The 20,998-nt window shown below is 44.1% G+C and overlaps 1 protein-coding gene across 3 annotated transcripts in view; it reads right to left on the reverse strand.

The window, feature by feature from the left end:
* AMBRA1 (autophagy and beclin 1 regulator 1) overlaps positions 1–20,998 on the reverse strand; it is a 209,955-nt gene that overhangs the window by 143,360 nt on the left and 45,597 nt on the right. For all 3 annotated transcript variants that reach the window (XM_074997585.1, XM_074997584.1, XM_074997586.1), the window contains exon 8: positions 2,229–2,315. In XM_074997585.1, the coding sequence (XP_074853686.1) occupies positions 2,229–2,315 (87 nt within the window). The remainder of the gene's footprint in view (positions 1–2,228; positions 2,316–20,998) is intronic.

The raw sequence follows: 20,998 nt of genomic DNA on the forward strand, positions 1-20,998 counted from the left end.
AAAGATTTCATGAGTAGCTATGTCAGTAGATTATGAGCTGCTGAGTTCTCATTCATTAGCTTTGCTAACTCCTTCCAAAAATGATCACATTTGTCATGATTTAGTTTTTATAAACCTTCAGTGCAGATGGTTGCTCATGGCTTCATTACCATCTTCAGGACAGAATCTCTCTATGGTCAAACCACCCATCTGCTACTTTCTTGATATGCTAAGCAGTAAGGGCTGGTTTTGAAAATATTTAACTTTTTTTTTTTTTTTTTTTTTTTTTAAGTTTTCTGAAACACCCTCGCCCACTAACTCTTCTGTGGGATAAACAGCACCACACATTTTCTCTCTGTCAGCATTTCAGGATTTTTCAGAAATAATTTTCAGTGGTTTGCTATTTGTTAGCCTAAATAATGCCATTCAGACTCAGATGTGGATAGGTTAAATTTTTCCAAGTTTCTCTCACTTGCTTCCATCAACAGCTCCATTGACAAAACTCTCTGCAGGTCTTTTCTTTTTTTGATTTTTCTTGCGGAGAGAGATTTATCAGACTTATAACTGATTTCATCACATATTTATTAAAGAGCCTTCTTCCTCTGAAGTATTTTCCCTCAATATACGTTTGCAAGATCCCTTCTTAAGCCTCTTACCCATTTTTCAGCAGCATTAACTCATCCTTCTTTATTTTCCTCTAAGACTTGACCACATGTATTTTCCACATTTTCTTAAGTTTCTGCACACTCAGATCTTTGAGCCATGTTCCCAGTTTCACACTGGTCCTGTCTGAAGTTTTGTTTTTTCAGAGCCATTGTATTCTGTGGCATTTAGGGATTCTCTAGCTTTCTCCTACATTCATGGTTTACAATCCTGCCATCACCTTCGCTTAATTTCTTAATTTTCCAAATATTTAAATTTCCTAAAATCCAGTATCATCCTCCTCTTCAATCTCAATATCCCCTCTCCTTACTATGTTGCATTCAAATATGTTGCTGTCATTGGCTCCAATTTGCACTGGTATTTTCATATCCTCACTTTGTCCCCTCCTATTAGTGGAGGAGAAAACTCAGGGTTGCTTCTTCTCTGACTTGAATTCTCTGCTTTTTCCTCAGACGATCTATATTCAGTTGTATGGAGACTTCCCCCTCTCCCACTCACTTCATCTGACACAATGTAGGCAGACAGAAGCAAGGGCCAGGGCTCTCTTCCCCAAACTGGGCTAAATCCAACATTGACTAAGATCTTCACATAGTAATAGCCTCCTTGTACCGTGTTACTCCTTAAAAAAAAAAAAGTTTTTGCCCAATGCCTCTTGATTTAAATTAAAGTTAGTTTGGAAGGGGGTCATTAAAATGTCACCAAAATGCACGGACTCTCCACATTCAACTATGGTTGTCTTTCAGATGAAGAATAAAGGGTGAGATGGATCAAATACCAGTACTATTACCAACGGGCCCCATACATACTGCTGCCGTAACAGTAGTGCCTCTGGGGCTGCGTCTACACGTGCACGCTACTTCGAAGTAGCGGCAGTAACTTCGAAATAGCGCCCGTCACGTCTACACGTGTTGGGCACTATTTCGAAGTTGAAATCGACGTTAGGCGGTGAGACGTCGAAGTCGCTAACCCCATGAGCGGATGGGAATAGCGCCCTACTTCGACGTTCAACATCGAAGTAGGGACGTGTAGACGATCCGCGTCCCGCAACATCGAAATAGTGGGGTCCTCCATGGCGGCCATCAGCTGGGGGGTTGAGAGATACTCTCTCTCCAGCCCTTGCGGGGCTCTGTGGTCACCGTGGGCAGCAGCCCTTAGCCCAGGGCTTCTGGCTGCTGCTGCGGCAGCTGGAGGTCCGTGCTGCATATACAGGGTCTGCAACTAGTTGTTGGCTCTGTGTATCTTGCACTGTTTAATGAAAGTGTGTCTGGGAGGGGCCCTTTAAGGGAGCGACTTGCTGTTGAGTCCGCCCCGTGACCCTGTCTGCAGCTGTGCCTGGCTCCCTTATTTCGATGTGTGCTACTTTGGCGTGTAGACGTTCCCTCGCTGTGCCTATTTCGATGTTGGGCTGAGCAACGTCGAAGTTGAACATCGACGTTGCCAGCCCTGGAGGACGTGTAGACGTTATTCATCGAAATAGCCTATTTCGATGTCGCAACATCGAAATAAGCTATTTCGAAGTTGGGTGCACGTGTAGACGTAGCCTGGCAGTGAAACTGGACTGAATCTGGATTTCACTGGGTCGTTACCTGGCTGGATCCGGATAGATTGGGTGCTCCCGGGACCCCACTCCATCATAGCGTGACAATGAAATGAGGGAAGACTCCAGCAGCCGCCTAGAAATAAAAACAAAAATGTCAGATGTCTAAGTGACTAGCCGAAAGGCCACAACAGCAGCTCTGTGTCTCCCACTCCTTACATCTCTGGAGATTGCTATTACTGATTATGGTAACAGATATGCATGGGACTGTACTGAAAAACAAAGCCAGTGATAGCTGGCACAAATTTGTGTGAAAGAGGAGAAGAGAGTTCCTAGATTCCTCATCCAGGAATGCTAGGGAAGCAGAAAATGAGCTGGAAAGAGGCCAGGACAGGCAATGTAAACAGAGTGTGGGCTTTTCAACTGGAAGAAGTAACCTTCCTGTTCCTGTTGGGTAACCACAGCAGAGCCTGGAAGGACATGAATTAAGCCAGAGAGGCAGGTATGGAGAATCCCGTGACACCCATGCCTAAGGAAGAGCTAAATCTTGAAACAGATATGAGAGAACACGAATTGTTTCGTCACACATGATCAGGTTACTTTACTTCTGCGTTTGTTGGATTTCTCTGTGCTGAGCACATCTGACCGTCCCCCTATACTAGGGTGAGCAAACTTTTTATGTCTGGCCCCACTTTTTGTTTCTGCAATTAGCAGCTAACCTTCACCTCAAGAGCATGGGGAACCACCCATGCTAGGAGGAGGTGTTTGGGTAGGACACCCTGGGCTTGATGGAAAGCCCAGGGGATCAAGAACTTCGGTGACCATTAGGATGCTGCAGTGTCTTGCACAGCTCTTCACCACCTCACCTGAAATCTGTCAGAGGTCCTGGCAGTCCTTTTGGACTGTGAGGAGGGCAACCTGGAGCATATTGGCACCAGCAAACAGAATACTGCAATGGAGGAGTGCACTGCATTGAGACACCCACTGCTGGGTCCTGCCTCTGTTGGGAACAGAGTGCTGACTCCATAAGGAGCTGCTTTAATTTAAATTCCTACTCCCTTCTGGTCTGAGGCTTGAAATTCTTGCAGATCTTGCATTTTTCAGGCTGATGAGCCTCACTCAGACAACTAAGACAGTAGCTGGTGGGACTGCCCATAGGCACAGGCTTTGACCAGGAACTGCAGGACTCAAATCCCTGAAACCTGGACATGCCTTAAATTCCAAAGAAAACAGGGAAAGGAATGAAGAAGACCCCTCACACTGCTAACAAAAACTACGACTGTCTAAAAGGGTAAACTAACTACAACAGTAACCAGTGCAAGGGACAAGTGGAGCTCTTGCTAAGCAAGAGCGCTACTGTTCCAATAATAATCACTAGCAATAAGAAGGAAGTGAAGGAAAGTGAGGTCAACAGGGTCATATATAGAAGGACATCCTGGTGCCAATCAACAGAGTTCCACGGCTAACCTGACCTGGTAGCTATTAGGGCAAACTTCTGAGAGTCCTATATACAGTGCATACTCAATCCCAGCTGGAATTTATATGAGCAAGCACTCAAAGATGACATATTGCAGTAGTTTTGTAACGTGGATCAGCATATGAAGCTAGCCTTCCAATGGTAAAAGTGCACTAACACAGGCATTCAGAGGCTGTATGTTCTGTCAACCACAGGAAAAACAGAGAACTGCAGCAGTGTAAACTCCCCTGAATTTGCAAAGCAGGGTAGACTTTCTGTTGCCCTTCTGCCTGCCTAAACTTTATAGTAATTAAACTAAACACGTAGGCTCTAAGATAATTGTGTTCTCACACCAAACCTCTATTAGGGTTGGAAAATTGAAGTCTCTACTTTAAATTAGCAAAGGAATCCAAAAGAATCAGAGATTTCACAGACTGACCGTAAATGCTGAGTAAACTAGGCACTGGGTGACTCTTCCATAGACTCAACCTTAGTTATTTCTCTCGAACAGCACAATTCAGTTCCTAAAGAAATCACAATTCTTGCTACTGCTTCAGGGTATTACCCCTGAGCACAGCAGAATTCCACTCCCTCCTTCCACCCAAAAAGCCGTTAGCTTTGGGCTCTCCCTGTCTTCTCATAAGGAATGTTGCGCATGCATGCATACAGAGCTGAGTATTCTCAGAGATTATGAGGTAATCTCTTGGAGATTATTCCCATGGATTAATTGAAAGAACAGCCATCAAGTAGCAGTGTGTTCCTCCAAGGGGGTAAAGCCCTGCTGAATTTAGGCATAGCAACCACCTTGGTCATCACCAGATCTCAGACCCATGTGTATTCCCTAAATACGCTTGAAGGCCACATCCAGATGCCAGGTATAAAAGTTCAGTTGTCACGAGCAGTGGTTGATTTTAAGCCCCCTTGTCATTTTTTGGCTACACTGTAACTTTGTCTTCTCAGGCTATGACTACACTGCAGGGTTTTTCAGAAATAAAGTGTGCTCTGAAAATCAGACATCAATGTAAATAAAGGAGTTGGGAACATAACAGAAAAAACCAGCAAAATGTGATCACGTGGGATCCAAAGAGGCAATTTTTATATGCTTTTCCAGAGGATTGCAGAGATGACCTGACCCATTAATGTTAAAGCAATTTGTTTTAGTAGTTACAATAAGTTGTTACATGCCAAGGCCCAGAGAACCAAGTTGCAGCTCTGTGCTCATTTTCATAGCTGGATAAATCGGTTCAATAATTGAGGTACTGTTATAATCATCAATAATGCCTCCATGGTCTGCGACACTAATATTATTACCTACAATTCCCAAGGAGACTCTGGTGCCTGGTTTTTAAATGATACACTTTCATAGTCTTTAGACTTTAAATCCCAGATTTTAAATTCACATAATGGGCTAATGTATCACTCCCCTCCCCTCCTTTTAGAATATGCCCAATACCGAGAACCTGCAAACAGAAATCAATGACTCCTGTTCAGAAACAGCTGCCCCAGTCAGGAAGACAGAGTTTAGCAGGCCAAGACTGGGTTTGTTTTCATTAACAACACAGGCTAAATCAGTCTAGAGTAATGCCAGAGCTAATAGCATTACTGGTAATTCTGTTATAGGGAGAAAACCCCTGAAGGAACCAAAGTTGCAACAAGCGCTAGCCATTAAATAAATGGTCTGACATGTTCACAAAATAATCAGGTTCCACCTGCTCTTGAAACCCTTCACCTGTCAGCAGGTGACTGAAATGTCCTTTCTGAAGCACAGCTCCCTTCCCCCCAGTGCTGCCCAGATCCATAGCAGGCTAACACTAGGCTCCGTTGAAGCAATTGCTCCACAATCTCTGTCTAGACAACATGAAATTGTCACAAATGATATCTAAAGTACAATTAGCAAAGAAACTGCAATTTCCACTCTCCTCCCCCGCTCACCAGGAGAATCACACATTAACATCCTCCAGATTGTCAATCAATGCCTCAGTGATGAAGATTAACTCTGTGCGCACGAGGAGATGCTTCAAGACCAGCTTGCAAAAATAGTTGTTGTTTTTTTTTAAACACTACAAGGGAATGTAAAATTGCCTTCTGTTCTGCAGAACGCTCTGTTGTGATCTCGATGGACTGCCTGCCTGACAGACGTCAGCATCTCAGAACAAGGTTTTGGAGCTGCCATTTTATATTACTTAATATTACTCTGGGCCTGTAAGCAGATGAGGTAGTTGAGAAGAGGAAAAAGCTAACTAGAAGATATGAGGCAACAAAATTTAAAAAGGGAGAGAGGGACAGGGCAGGAAAAAGCTTTTATTCAAGCTGCCCTCTGCCTGGGAGCACACTGATCCAAAGATCAAGGGACAACTTACAGACAGCAGCAAAGAGAGTAGGGAGGAAAGGGAAAATGGGAGATGCAGGGCCTCTAGGCATTCCAAAAATATTTCTATGTCTCCAACCCTCTGAGCAGTTTTGATTTTCAGTCATCAGACCACTTGTGAGTTTCTCTAATACGGTGCAGCTGAATGCCAGAAGCCAGAGCTTAAAAAACCCCAGGACAATCCCCCACATGTTACTGCAGGAGTTAGCAGCTTAATTTCTATCTACTATCCCCACGTTCTCCCACTGGCACCAAGATAATCACCTAGGCCACTTGGGACAGAATGATTGATTTATCCATAAAGTATCTCAGGAAGTATTCAAATGCAGCAAGTTTAGCTTCTTGGGATCAGTTTCCAAGGATACGGGATTCCTAATACTTTCTAGCCCAATGGAGTCTCAAATCCAGCAGCACAGCACACATATAAACAACAAAGCTATCCAACTGTACAAAGTTAGCAGCTTCTCTCCCCTTTCAAAAAGGCAAACACCAATGCAAAGGGGAGCTCTTTTAAAAAAAAAAAAACAAAAAACCACACACTTTGCTCATGTGACAAATGTGCACCCCAAACCTGCTACTACTCATTCAGCCTCCATCCCCATCCTCCAGAAGCTGCTAAGTGCTTCCAGGTAAAAACAGTAATTAAATGAAATGCTCTCTTAAAAGATAGCTACAGTCTCCCTCGTCCTACACAATTACACTGCCACTCCACCTCCAAATTGAGTGGGGGAAGGGGCTGGCACATATAGTCAAGATACTTAAGAGTCAAAGGAATTACCACTATGCCCTGTCAACTTCTTCACTTTCCTTTTTAGCCTTCAGTCTTGCACCTTCTCACAAAGATAGTAGGTCCAATAAACCTAGGTTAAGGTGGGGCTGAAGCTGGACCAATGGATCATATCCCCCCACTCCTCTGAGCTCAGAACTACCTGTAAGAGCTCTTGGATTCTGGGCCCTATGAAAGCACAGCACCCTTACGGAGAACCAAACAGGACTCAGTGTTCTTCCTACTGCAAAAGGGGAGAATTAACACAAAAGGGTAACAAACAAGAGTTGAATCCCCATAAGCAAGGCATAGAGAGTTGTCCAACGTCACTTCCTGCTTGTCCTCAAATGCTGTGGCACAAATAGCTGTGTCAGATCAAAATCCCATCCAGTCCATTTGAACTTCTCAGGGCAGGCAGCATTTGTTTCTCAAAGAGCTCTTCATGTTTTAATCTTTTCCTAGAGCAGATTTCAAGGTCTCAGTCTATTTGTCTCTAGCCACACAAGCGAACAGGGACCTTGAACCACTGTACCTAGCCAGACTTTAAAGCTCTTAGGAAAAGCTGAAATTTCATAACTTTCTTGGATCAGATATAACCTGTTCAAGCTCAAAGACCTAGAATAGAACTCTATAGGTTCCTTGAGAAGGACCTAATTTAGGAAATCATCTTTAGCGGACACTTGTCAGCCCTGCTTCAGTATTTAGGAATTTGAAAGATAACATTTCAGTGTCTGGAGCCTCCTGTGGTTCTCAACCTTTTTGGGCTTAGAACCCACCTGCAGTCTTTGATGGCCTCTTGCAACCAAGTAAATAGCTTTAATACAAAAAACCATCTGGCTTCCTAAATATTTTTTACCCATGTAATACTATATACACCACGAATAGTAAACAAGTACGCTGCATGTACCACAATGGCAGCTCCTACTCCATGGGAATGGCTGGGCTCACCACCCTGCTGAGGTCCTTGTGACCTCCAGGATCTCAGCACTGGTCAGGTTCGTCCAGTTTGTTTGCGTGTCGTTGCAACCTGGCACAAGGGGTTGCAGCACCTCTCATTCAAATTTGGTCCCTCACCTTCATGACAGGGGAGTGTTGGACCTAACCTGAGCAGCACTTAAACCCCATGCACCAGGTTGTAACACCTAGAGTGGGGAGCTGAGCCCAGTCAGCCACACAACCTTAATGAAGCTGGAGGGGGCAGATATCAGAACCCTTCCAGGGCTTCCCCACACCGGCTCTTCATCACCACCCCGGGGCAAAATCCAATTCTGCACCCCCACCTCCCAGTGACTCCACATGACTCTTGACATATCCTCACAATCCAATTTTAAATCATGGCTGAAAGATTGAGAAACACTGTTCTGGTATCTTTCTGTTTTTGCACGTTTAAGATAGCTCAAGTCTGTGACTGACATCTGGATTGAGATTATCACATAACAGCACTGCATAAGCAAACAAGAGCAGAAGAGCAGGAAGAGACATCCAGTGTAGAACAACATGCTTGATTTTACTAGTTCTAAACCACCTGCAGGAGGTGAAAATGTAATCCTAGCCATCTAATGATGAAAATGTGCCTTAGCAGTTATGATGATTCAGGGAACCTTATGAATCTGGTTGACATGAAACCACTGCATCATGGAATACCTAAATGTATCAAATTATGCAATTGACATGGGCCATGTCACAGACCTGCCAGATCAAGGACAATGGTTGGTCATTAAATCTTAATGGTCCTCTATTCAAATGGAAACTGCTTGGGACAACAGATTGGCTGAAGTTGGAGAGAAATGGTTCTCCTAACTTCTCTGGAGATGGCTGTGGAAGTGGTAAGAGGAAAATCCTCCGCAACCGAAAAGTACTGAGGCTAGCCTTTAAAAACAATAGACGCTGGATTGTTCAGAAGCTCCAGGCAGGAGAAAGGAAAACACTGGCATGGTTTTGTAGCAGGGGCATCTTGTTTTACTATGGGACAAACAAAGGAAGTAACAAGATAGCTGACAGACACTATGATCCTTAACAGAAGTCACTTGAAGTGAGATCCTAGACACTGCAGAGGACTTGGTGGTCCTAAACCCAGGAAATGTTTCAGAGTCATGAGAAAATTAGGGTGTTCATTACTTTGTTTAGATCTGTGTATCTGTCATGCTAAGGAAACTGTAATGGTGTTTAGAACCTGATGGAAAAATTTCTTGTGTACAGTAGAACCCCAAGATACATGTGCTCAAGTTGCACATCCCTCTATTTAACATGACAGAGTGGTGGGGAGCTGGTGCCTGGCTCTACTGCCTGCTACTCAGGTGGGCTGGGAAACTGACCAGCGCTGCAGTGCTGGTCAGTTTACTGTCTCCTGTAAGTGGCGGGGATCCAGGAGCCAGGCTTCAGCTCCCCACCACTCACAGGAGCAGGAAAACTGACAAGCACTGGTGAGCTGGCCAGTTTCCCCCGAGTAATGTGAAACTGGGCTTACGTGCGGTTGCACAAGAATGTAACCTCTGCGTAAGACGGGGGTCTACTGTACTTGTTTGCTTCACTCTCATACCCCTGAAGAGTTAAACTGTGAAACCAGAACATCCACACTGCTGAGTTCTGGAAGAGGGTGTGTTTAAGCTAATGGGTAATCAACATTGCTCCTAGGAGGCCCAGCGCAGCTGAACTCCATGGCTCCATTTCTGTAAAGGTGTAACAGATAGAATGGCTGCACTCAGGAAATGTGCCAAAGATGAAGCAGCATAGCCCGGGCAGGGGAGAGGGAGACACAAAACTTAGGGCAGATCCCCTCGGGGGGGGGCAGGAAATTTCCTAAGGGGTTGGGGGATCGCAGTATGATTGGCTGCTGGATATCAGGCTCATCCCTCTCATTAAATATGTTGAAATGTTATTGTTTTATGTACATGTATTCACATTTCTATACCACTGATAATATTTTTACATTCTGTATACTTATTTTCTTATACATGCTGAAAAGGTTTTTTTTTTTTTTTTTTTTTTCATATGAATGTAACTGAAATGTCTGGTTAGTTTGGATTACATCAGACAGGTTGAGGGTCCTGCTAATTGCAGGGATGAAAAGTGGGGCCTGACATAAAAAGTTTGCTCACCCCTCACATAGTCTACTCAAGAGAGGTTTAAAGCATGGGTGTCCAAACAGACAAGCCCCGGGAGTGTCAGCAGAGGAGTTTTACCAGGACCCTGTGTGGCCATTCCGTGTGTCAGGCTGTGTACACTGTGCACCTTTCTGCAGCAAAGGTTTCTCTCTTTAAACAGGGTAGGTGGAAGCAGCAGCATAGTGAGTCTAGTACGCAGTCAAGAGGGCTTTCCCAATTCAAGCCCAAACCCTCACCAGACCATCATTTTAGGGAGGGCCTCACACTCCACAGTAAAGGAGTAGCACACTATAGCATTTGGGTTTGGGGAGGAAGAGAAGGGGAATTGAGTAACATCTCCCTAATTATCCTTGGCCATTCCACACATACGAGAGGAATCCAAGCATCAGACAGAGGAATGGGTGTGTTATGGTGAAAGAAGAGACTGAAGAATGCATTTGCACCAGTACAAAAAGTCATATGGGGAAGAGAGAAAAACATAAGTAACTAACACAGTCAGTCTGATAATTACATTTGCTATTTACTCCATGTTTGTAGTACTGTACTCAGAGAGCTGGAAGAGGGCCAAGGCCAGATAAAAGCACAAGCACGATAGGCCTGTGCCTGGAGAGACATGGTGAAACCAGAAATTCAGCTTTTCACTTTTTAAAATAAAACTTTCTAGCTCTCATAGAAGAAAAGTTTGAAAAGTGTCAGAATATAACAGTTGTGCCTACATGAGCATGCAGGCACCTCCTGAAACAGCAGTCCTCAGAGCGGAGAAGTACTCTATACATCTCACTGGGATGTCAGCCTCAAAGTGCTCTGCTCAGAGATCTGACCAACATCACTCACAGAGGACTCTTTGTCGTAGAAAAGTTGTGCAGGCTTTGTCCACCTACTCAAGTAAATACACCTCAGACTGTGGGGCAAGCACTGGAAGCTTCCTGACTTTCTGGATGGGGTGAAGGAAGAAACGCCTTTCCAGGGCTGGAAGGATGTGCTGTCTTTCCTAAGGAGGCCCAGGTCTGTGGTGAGAGCCTCAATCTTCTCTGAACTCAGCCCCACCAGATACATTTTATAAACAAAAACCAGCCCTGCTGACCTTCTGACAGCATCTAAGACACTTAACTCCAGCTTTCCCCTAGAAGGGAATCTGAATTAGACACAATTCAAAATAAAACAATTAGCCACTTTCTTGGCACATAATATAGCCTGCTTGCTCCTTGGACTTCAGTTGCAGGAGATGCTTTCTGAAGAAAAACAGGGATGAATTTTTACATCACCACAAAGGCAGCCATGTCAAGCAACAAGTTAAATATGTGGGGGGGCGGGGGCGCGCGGGGGAGAGAAGAACAGAAGAGGAATCTTTGAAATGTATGTTAGTTACTCAACAGACCAGAATGGTTCAACTGGAGAAAGCTGGAGTCACTCCTATTTTGGTTATTTTCACATTAGTGAGGCCTCTTACCATTCGCTTAGGCCCCAAGCCCTCCTGGGCTTAGAGCCCTGCGGAATCAATGCTCAGCTGTAACTTCTCCATCCAGGAGTTCTGTATCAAAGTGACTAATTGAATCAGAGCAACTTTATCCCCAATCACTCCTTCTGTATGTATGAGTGCACATATGTAGATAGTACGTGCTTAATGATGAAGGGATTGGAACAATCTCAAATATCCAGTGTACAGAAATGCTGAGGTCTTCTGCTGTCTCCTTAAAACCTTCAACATTCTTCTTTCAAGGAAAGACACTGGGAAGACAGAGTGTACTAGTAAAGGGACATGAGACAGTGCATCTGAGGACCTGCCCATAAGTTTTAACTAATTAGTGCATCTAGGTATCTAAAGAAAACTGGTAAAGCCAGGATAGCTGTCCTGTCCGAGTGTGATACATCCAGACACAAACACTAACCCAGTGGGTCAGCAACCTTTCCAAGAAGGAGTGCCAAAATTTGACCTTTTGACCTCTACATATAGTCCGAGTGCCAGTGATACTTTTTGAAGTCACTAATAGTCCTACTTACAACAGCTTCATTAACAAAGACACACAGATTTGTTGTTTAGGTGGTGGCTGGTTGCATTAAGCTGGTCTTTTGTTCATCCACAGGCGGTATGGCTTTGAGCAAGCTTCCAGCTGCATATGGGAGGAGGGGTGGGGCTGAGATCCCACCTCAAATGCCAATAAAAATTGGTTTGTGTGCCACTCTTGGCATGAGTGCTGGGGGTTGCTGACCCCTGCATTAACCCAAAGGCAGGGGCTTAGTAAGTGGGCCTTGGGGACAGTAGAAAAGAGCAGTTATCTGGACAAGGGAGGCAGCAAGTCTAGAAATCAGGGTATAGTTTGAAGAGACGCAGGCTATTTGTCTTTCCTTTCCCCCCTTAATAATTAATCTGAGAATGGATTATCTAGTGAAGTTGGAGAGAAATGTAAATCTGGATACATTAAAGCAAGTCATGCATTTGATTCACCGGTCCTTATAAGTATTTCTCAGATTACTGCTGGAGGGGTAATCTCATGCAGAATCAAGGAGAAGAGGGCCCTGTATCTTCAAATGAGGTGCTGATGGGTTTCCCACAGCTTCCCTGAGTTTCCAGAAACTACAGCCCCTCTCAGTCTGAATCAAGGAGCGTGGACAGAGGATTCCATCCTAAGTGGCTTGTACTGCCAACAGACCACAGTAGGAAAATACAAGGGGAGAAGCTAACCGACTCAAGAGGAGACTAAAGCAAGAGAGCAGACTACAGGACACTTTCCCCAAACTCGCACATCTAAGTATTTATTTGGGGAAGGTTCCACTTGCTCATCAACCCTGTGCAACTCTTCTCCTTCAAATGGGAAGGGGATGCTGGAGCTCTAAGATACTAAGGTGATAAGGCTGATATATATTACTTGCACAGAATTTGGCACAGGTGAGAGATTTAACTCCTAAGAGGGCAGTCAGACCTTTTCAACTTCTTGTGTACATATGAAGGCACAGCTAAATCTGCTCTGCATCCAAAAAGAATAATGGGGGAATTTGGATCCAAGTGGTGGAAGAAGTATCTGCCAATCACAACAGTTTGGAAAATCCATGTTTCTCTTTATATCAAAGAGGCAATTTTCCAAAGCTTGAGCTTGTCATTTCCCTTGCTGCACAAGCTGATGGAGGAAGGACTGTCATAATGAAGCTCTGTTGAGGAAGCCTGCCCAAGCAGAAGGGGAAAAAGCTAGCGAGAGTGGGCCTGAGCTTTCCCAGAAATCTGGAAACAGTGTCCATGGGAACAAGCCCAGCTTTTAGACACAGAAGAGCAGCTCTGCACCAGGAACAGAGAATAACCCCTATTAGTCATGATGGGAGGGAGGGAATTTCAGTTTTTCCCCACCAACCCTCACTAATAAAAGAATCAAAGTAAAGGGCAACAGCAACGTTAATTTATTCCTAAAATAAGAAGCTACAGTGGGTGCAAGAAAGCTTGCATAAGGAACGGTTTCAGTCAGAATGGTGAGTCAAAAGTGAAACAATTGGGAAAGAGGCAGTCTTTCTACAACACAGCTGGGGGTGGATTGGCCTATGGAACATGCCGGCGTTCCTTTGGCAGTCTCAGTCATCAAACAGCTAACTTTGGCACCTGACGTCTCCTGAGCGGGGGCTCCTGATTACTCCAGAGAATCTGGCAAACTGGGGCAGCGCAGGGCTTGAACAATTCCAGGGGCTTGAGAAACAGGTGACTTTTAAGCAAGAGGAAGTGTGGAGATGGAAGAGGAGTGTAAGTTGGATACATAGCTAAGAGAACAGAGTAAAAATAAAGGTGTACCAATGAAATTACACTACAGTTGTGAATTGGGCACAAAACTGGATAGGATTATGAAAGGTGTGACTGCGGATTAGGATAGGACTTAAATATTGTGTAGTCTTCCTCTCTCTTATTTATTTAAAACGTAATCACTCAGAGGCAGGTATCTGTTTTTTGCTTTCTTTTTTATTGTTCACTATGACCCTCAGTAAATACACTTAAAAGGCCAAGGTGGAATGGCTCCAACAAATGTAGTGAAAATAAAAAATTAACCAACATTTGGGGTTCAGAAATCTAGACCCCTTTCAGCACAACATCTCTGCAATAAGCTGTAACAACAACTAGCAGAGCAAGAGTCCAGAGTTCACCCTATAGGTACCCAAGGACAAGCCATTTCAGTAAGCTGTTTCTTTTAAGGAAGGGGACTATCTACTGATTATTTGTATAAATATGTTACAAGGAAAGAGGAAAAACAGAAAGGCAGGAGAGGGAAGTTAACAATAATAAAAAAAATTAAAATAGCCAGCTAATAACTGGAAATTGCAGCAGCTGAGAAAAGAGGAGGGTATAGAGGAAATTAAAACCAGGCCTTGTCTACACTACGCACCATACTGATCTAAGATACACAACTTCCTTACTGCAGTGTCTTCCAGCCAGTAAGGTTGGTGGGAACCGCTCTCCTGTCGACTCCACCTACTCTTCGTCTAGTGAAGTACCAGAGTCGACAGGAGAGCGCTTTAGGTTGATTTATCACATCTAAGAGGACATAGTAAATTGGCCACAGGTGGACTGATCCACTGTGCAGAGAAGACAATCCAACAAAGTACTGAAGGGAGAAGAGAGACTTAGTTGTATGACAAAAGCTGAAGAGGGGAAAGCAGCAGGTAGTTAAAAATGATCCCACGTTAAGAGAAGCATAAGAAGAATTTGAGAGGAAAGGAAAATGAATCCATCTCATCCCCCATCTAAATTTCTTCAAGGACTCCACAAAGCTTCCTCCTCTGTCCCCTTTTCTTCTCTCTGCACCTTACATCTGAATTATCTCATCCACAAATAAATTCATTCGTGTGACAATTCTCTCTGCTGCTGACTTCTCCAAGCTAAAAAATCTTACATCTCTCCTTGTCCCACGTCTAACTCAAACTTAGTTTTGCTAAAACAGAGCTCTTGGTTCTAAGCCCCAATGCTCAATCACTGGGAACACCAGCACCTTCCTGCCTGTATCTTGGGTATCAGCTTTCATTTAGACCTCTCTACGTCCTCACCTCCAGATTACATCTAAATCTCAGTGATTTTTTTCTGCATAACATCTCTAAGATGTGGCCTTCCCAATCCACCCAAAATTGAACCAAGGCTCTCTATATCTCATTTATTGCAACATCCTTCTCTCAGTCCTAGACAGATGCAATCTTTCTCCAGGTCTATCTACTGAAAATGTCGCTTCAAAGGCAGTTTACAGTAGTCCCTTGAATGATGCGAGGTTGTGTTCCCACACACCCTGGCATAACTTGAATTTTGCATAAGTCGGGGGTGGCTTTTTTCCCCCGTGGAACACACGTTTGGCAGCAGGAGTACCTGGAGCACCTTTTGAAAGGTAAGTCCTAGGGTTAAGGTGGGTGGGGGGCAGCAGTTGGGGAGGGTTAAGCCTGGCAATGGGTTGCGGCCATGGGAGGAGGCGGGGGGGTTAAGTCTGGGATGGGTTAGGGCTGCAGGGAGCGCAGGGGTGGAGTTGAGCTGGACCACAGGGGGTTTGAATTGGAGCTGCATGTGAGGGATTTGAAACGGGACTGCATGGGGCCAGTGAGAGGGGGATTTTGAGTTGCACTTAACTTGCATTAATGCAAGTTAAGCGCAACTTCGTGGGTTTACTGTACATGTTTTTATTGTGCGTTCCATGCCCCTTCAGTCTCACCACTGGTTTCTCCTCCTCTGTCAGATCAGAAAAAACTGTCTTCACTGTCAAGGGAGACCTGCACAGCCTGTCTTACCTTACCTATCATCCTACCTTACCTATCATAGCATTCACTATTGAAATGTCAAGTCCCTCTCCAAACAAACCCACATCACCCTCCATCACACTCCTTTTCAGTTTTTCCAACGAGCACCTTCTTGGCTTCTCCCATGCTGACCCTCACATTTGACAGAAATTCCCTATTAACATCCACAATGCTATCTCAGCCTTTTTCAAATCCCTTCTTAAAATTCTCCTTTGTGTAATGCTTACAAAAAAACTCGACAACTGTTAGGCCTCTGGTGTACTAAGACTATGCACCACTGCCTCTCACTGTTTGCTTGTGCTCCCCTCGGCTTATCTTTTGCCTTGTGCTTAGATTGCATACTCATACTGCCCAGGAACCATCTTTATTTTCTATCAGTTCAGCACCTGGCACAACGGGTCCACAAGTTGGATCCTAGACACTACAGCCCTAAAAAAAAAAAAGTTACAGAAGAAAAAAAGAAAGGAAAACAAAGAGCAGACTGAAGTCTGAACCAAGTCAAACACCAGAGGAGAAAGAGCAAAGGATTCCTCCAAGACAGAGTCTAGACAGACTGAATACCTGGAATGTTCAGCAAAGCACAAGCAGGGGATGCATTCTAGGTAGGAGTATCCCACAGCAGGGCAACAGTGTCCATCCACCACTGGTTTGGAAAGCAAGAGGTCAAAATAAAACCAAGGAGACACCTCAACATTCTGCACTCAAGATGATGACAATAATGGGTTCAAGCACAGGCAGTTTTAGACCTGGTGTGAAAAATGTTCACACAGCAGCAGCCAGCAATGCAACTAGCTTTTCCTCTCCCTCTATGGCTATGTCTATACTAGACATAGCAGTCAACCGCCGATACACAATTTTAGCTACGCCAATTGCACAGCTAAAAATTGACTTATCAGTGGTCAACTGCTATGGTTGTCTACACAGAAGATGATCAATGGGAGCTTTTCTCCCATTGAACTTCCTTAATCCTTGCCTCTTGCAAGGAGTTCCAGAGTCAACCTTGACCATGGAAAATGCTGTTTCATGCATGCGTGAAACAAAACCACAGAAGACCCTGAGCAGCTTGATTTTCTGTAGCAACACAGACCAAGCCTCAGGTCACAATGGAAAAGGACTCCCCTCCCCATACTAGACCTATGCGCAACTGGCAAGTTTTGCCCATACTGAAGCATTCCATAGTGGGGCCTGTTGCATACAGAACAGTAGACTGTATTGTCTAATCATTCGAGAACTAAAAAGCAGACCTGTAGCATGTTAAAGGCTAATAATATTTATTATTAGTAGTAGTAGTAGTAGCAGCTTTTGCGGGGCACACCAACTTCTTCTGAGCTGGAAAATCCTGATAACTGAAAGAAAAAAAGATTAATAAAAACTGATGAATCAGCTAGATAGGGCAGACGGAAGGGAAAGGGAGAGAAAAAGAGCTTCTGCAAGTGTCTTAAGCGAGATGCCTGTGGTCACTGGGAATATCAAAAGGTGGGGAAATTGTCCTTGTAATGTGTAAGATAATTGATATCTTTGTTGAATCTGAGGTGATCAATATCAAACTTGAAAATAAATTCCAATTCTCTTTGTAATTTGGTGTTAAAATCTCTGTTTTAAAATGCACACCACTAAGATTACATCTACACTTAGAGAAATCTTTGAAATAGCCATGCATATTCAAAATGCGTATTCAGCACCTCATTAGCATGCTGCCCGCCACGGCACTTCAAAATTGCCGCTTTTCGCTCCCATGAAGCTCGTCCAGATGGGGGTCCTTTTTGAAAGGACCCCGCCAACTTTGAAATCCCCTTATTCCTATTTGTCATTTTTATTATTTTTAAATTCTCTTTCTCTCAGTTATCAATATTGTCCAGATCTGAAGTGGGTCTGTCCCATGAAAGCTCTTCGCCTAATTAATAATATTGTTGGTCTTCAAGGTGTTACAGGACTGCTTTTTTGTTTTGTGTAGATGCAGACTAACACAGTTACCTTTCGGAGACTAATCATTCCAGAAACAGTTAATCAAAAATGTGGGAAAGTTTGAACTTGTGGGTAAAGCACTAGAATGGAACTCTGAAGATCTAGATTTACTATCTTGGTTGATCTTAGGTACATTATTTATCATCTCTGCCTCAGTCCACACCTATAAAATGAGGATATTAGCAGGTCCTTTCTTCCACCCTTGGTGGTTCTTGGCTATTCTGTTTGTAAGCTCTTGCGAGGAATCTGTACAGTTCACTGTATTTAGCACAACAGTGCCTGACATCAGTTGAGACTTAAGTACACAGGTATATACGGAGGTGTCTGTGGCACATCCCAGATTGATCAGTCATCTGGTCACTGGCATCAGACTTGAGCATTACATGATGGTACTCAGGTTCTACTGACTTTGCCTCTGTATCCAGGTGTACAGAAGTGACTGCACTCTGATCCATTTTATGTAGAATAGTTACCCTTGGTTGAGTAAAATCAGGATTGCGCCTACTCTGCCAGCTTGGCTTAAACACCAGACGACTCCTACCCTGAGACAATCATTGTCTTAGTTGCAGCTTGGGCTTCAGAAGTGATGAGGAAGAATTGTTTGCTTGTTTTAACATAAATGCACCCAGAGGCTAAAGACATGAGAGGCATGCCTACACAGCTCAGTAACTGTTCAAGACAGACTTGGCAAGGAGAATATTTACAAACTCAGTTTAAAAGGTGACCAGCCAGCCTCCATCATGAACTGCCAGGCATTCCTCAGACACAAGAAGAAAAAATATCACTTAACGTGGATTATAGAGCTGTCTCCTAAGGAACAAGGGAAAGCTATTTAAAATGAGCAAAGCCACAGAGCATACATAGGATAGGGACACTTCTGCCCTATCCTTGGGGCCAGAGGTGTAGAGAGCATGATAAATTAGAGGGTTTTTTTTTTTTTTTTTTGTAGTTCAAACTCATTTGATTCTGTGAGGAAACTGTCATAAGAAAAGCAAAGCACTTGCTTCTTCCTGCCTCATGCTCTAGGGTGATCAGAGAGTAAGCACGAACAATTAGGACAGGCTGTGCAGACAAACATGCTGGCTGGGGGAGTGGAGAGAGAAGGGGAACAGGCATCTACATAAGACAAAAACCTGAGTATCGGTACTGTCCTTCCAAAATCCATGCTGTCACCCTACTTTACTCCTAGAACCTTCACATACAAGCCAACACGGCATGCTTTCTTCTCATTCCCTCTCCAGGAAGAAGTGGGTCTTACCCATGAAAGCTAAAGACCTAATAAATGTGTTGGTCTTTAAGGTGCTACAGGACTGCTTGTTATTTGTGAAGCTACAAACACCGCCACCTCTCTGAGATTTGTTTCCTCTAATGTAATGGAAACCACTTGCACATCCATAGTACCTGAAAACAGAAGCTGTAATTTAGGACTCACAAAAAGGAGTCTCGAATCATATTTTCTTCTTTTCTACAAGTATTCAAAGACACATTTGGGTAACATAATGAGCTGCAGGAAAGCTGTGAGCAGCAGCAACATTACCCCCTTGTGGTAGGAAAGCAACATGGAAACCAAGTAAAGACTGGGAAATCTGAAAAAGGAAACTAGCAGGATGGGATGTTTATTTGCAAGGTTGAAGGCACTAAAGAGGTTTGCAGACAAGAGCCAGCATGTTGCTGAGTGGAGCACAGAACACATGGGAACTGGACACATGGGCAGAAGGGTTAGTACTGTGAAGTCAACACAACCTATTTTACATATCTACTTTAGTTTCCTATATTTCTTCTCATTGTTTGGTAATTCTGGCATTTTTCTTGTTAACTTGTAGGCTGTACAATATACTTTATACAGTTAATTATATTACTTAATACATTCATTCAGTCTTAAATTTTACATTTTTATGTTAGAAAATGGTAAAAGATGCATTTCTAATTTACTCAATTATCACTGTATTTTTACCAATTTTATCGGAACCAGGCTGACAGCCCCAGGCCCCTTCCCTCAAGCCAGGCACCTGCCCCAGCCAGGCACTGTCCCTGCCCTGCCCCCCCCACCCCCCCAGCAAACTGCTGATGACTCACCGGAGCGGCGTTGACAGCCACCCGAGCCCTGAGCTACACCAGCCGCGCAGCACCCGAGTGCCAAGCCGTGTGGCACCAGAGGAGCCACTGCACCAGCCCACTGAGTTGCATTCTCTGCAATATACTTCCCCCTTCACCACAGGTGGCAAATGGGAGTGTACTAGACACTGCAGATCTAGGCACTGAAAAAGGATTCCTCTTGGGCCTGTTCCACACTAAGAAAGCAGCTTACTTTCCAACCAGTTCTACCAGTGTGCACACTCTAGACTTGCTCCAGCCAAAATAAGTACCTTACCAACATTATAACTCCACCTTCACTTGGAGGCATAAAGCATACATACAAGGTAGGGTGAAGCAGTGTCCACAAAGACAATGTATTACTTACATTGGTGCTTGGCCATCATTCTTAATAGCTCTATCCTGGCTCACAGCTTGGGCTGCCATACTGGAGCCAGAAAGGTACTGAGTAGAGCACAGAACATGAGCAGGGCTAGGCTGTAACCAGCCAGGCTTCCCATTGCAACCCAAGTCTGGCTGTCTCCTAGGCTTTCTGTCTGCACTGAGGATTTCCACTAGACACCCAAGGAGAGGGAGATTATAGTTATGAACCTGTGGGAGGGCAGCCCAGCAAGGAACTGTAGATGGAGCCAAGAACTGTGGTGCTTGGCCCCCCCAGAGTCCCTCTCAAGTCAGTGGAAGTGTTCTTGGTGACAATAAACATCACTGACAAAAGGAGGGCAATACAGAGATGAACTACTGCAGTGGCCATAAATCACCCTAACAGAGGTTGACTTAAGTTTATGGAGAAGACATGCCCATGGAAGGAATGAAATACTAGCAAAGGAGTCAAGGAGTCCTTTCAAACTGAACTGGCTGATTCAGCTCATTGGTAATGGGCTAATACGCTTCCTTCACCTACAGCCTGCTAGTCCAAATCCAACCAAGACAGATAACCACTATCAGACTCATGAGTTAGTTTCTGTGGCTCATTCAGTCCTTCACTACCCCCGTCATGACTAAGGGGCTTTACTTCATTTTTACACTTAAAGGCCACATCAATGTTAGCAAGTTCTTTCAAAAGATTTTTTTGAAAGAAGGGAGCTCTTTTGAAAGATCTCGCAGAGCGTCTACACACAAAATGCATTTTTTTTTTTAAGTAAACCAAAAGAATGAGGCACTCCTTTTGAAAATCGCTCTTCCTTTCCCATTTCAGGAAAAGTGCCCCCTTTCAAAAGTTTCTTTTGAAAGAAAATGTGTAGACACTCCACAGGCCCCTTTTTTTCCTGAAAGAACAGTCCTCATGGCGCTTGATTTTTTGATACTTGGCCCAGTCTTT

This window comes from Carettochelys insculpta, chromosome 6 (assembly GCF_033958435.1).
Source record: "Carettochelys insculpta isolate YL-2023 chromosome 6, ASM3395843v1, whole genome shotgun sequence".
Classification (NCBI taxonomy): Eukaryota; Metazoa; Chordata; order Testudines; family Carettochelyidae; genus Carettochelys; species Carettochelys insculpta.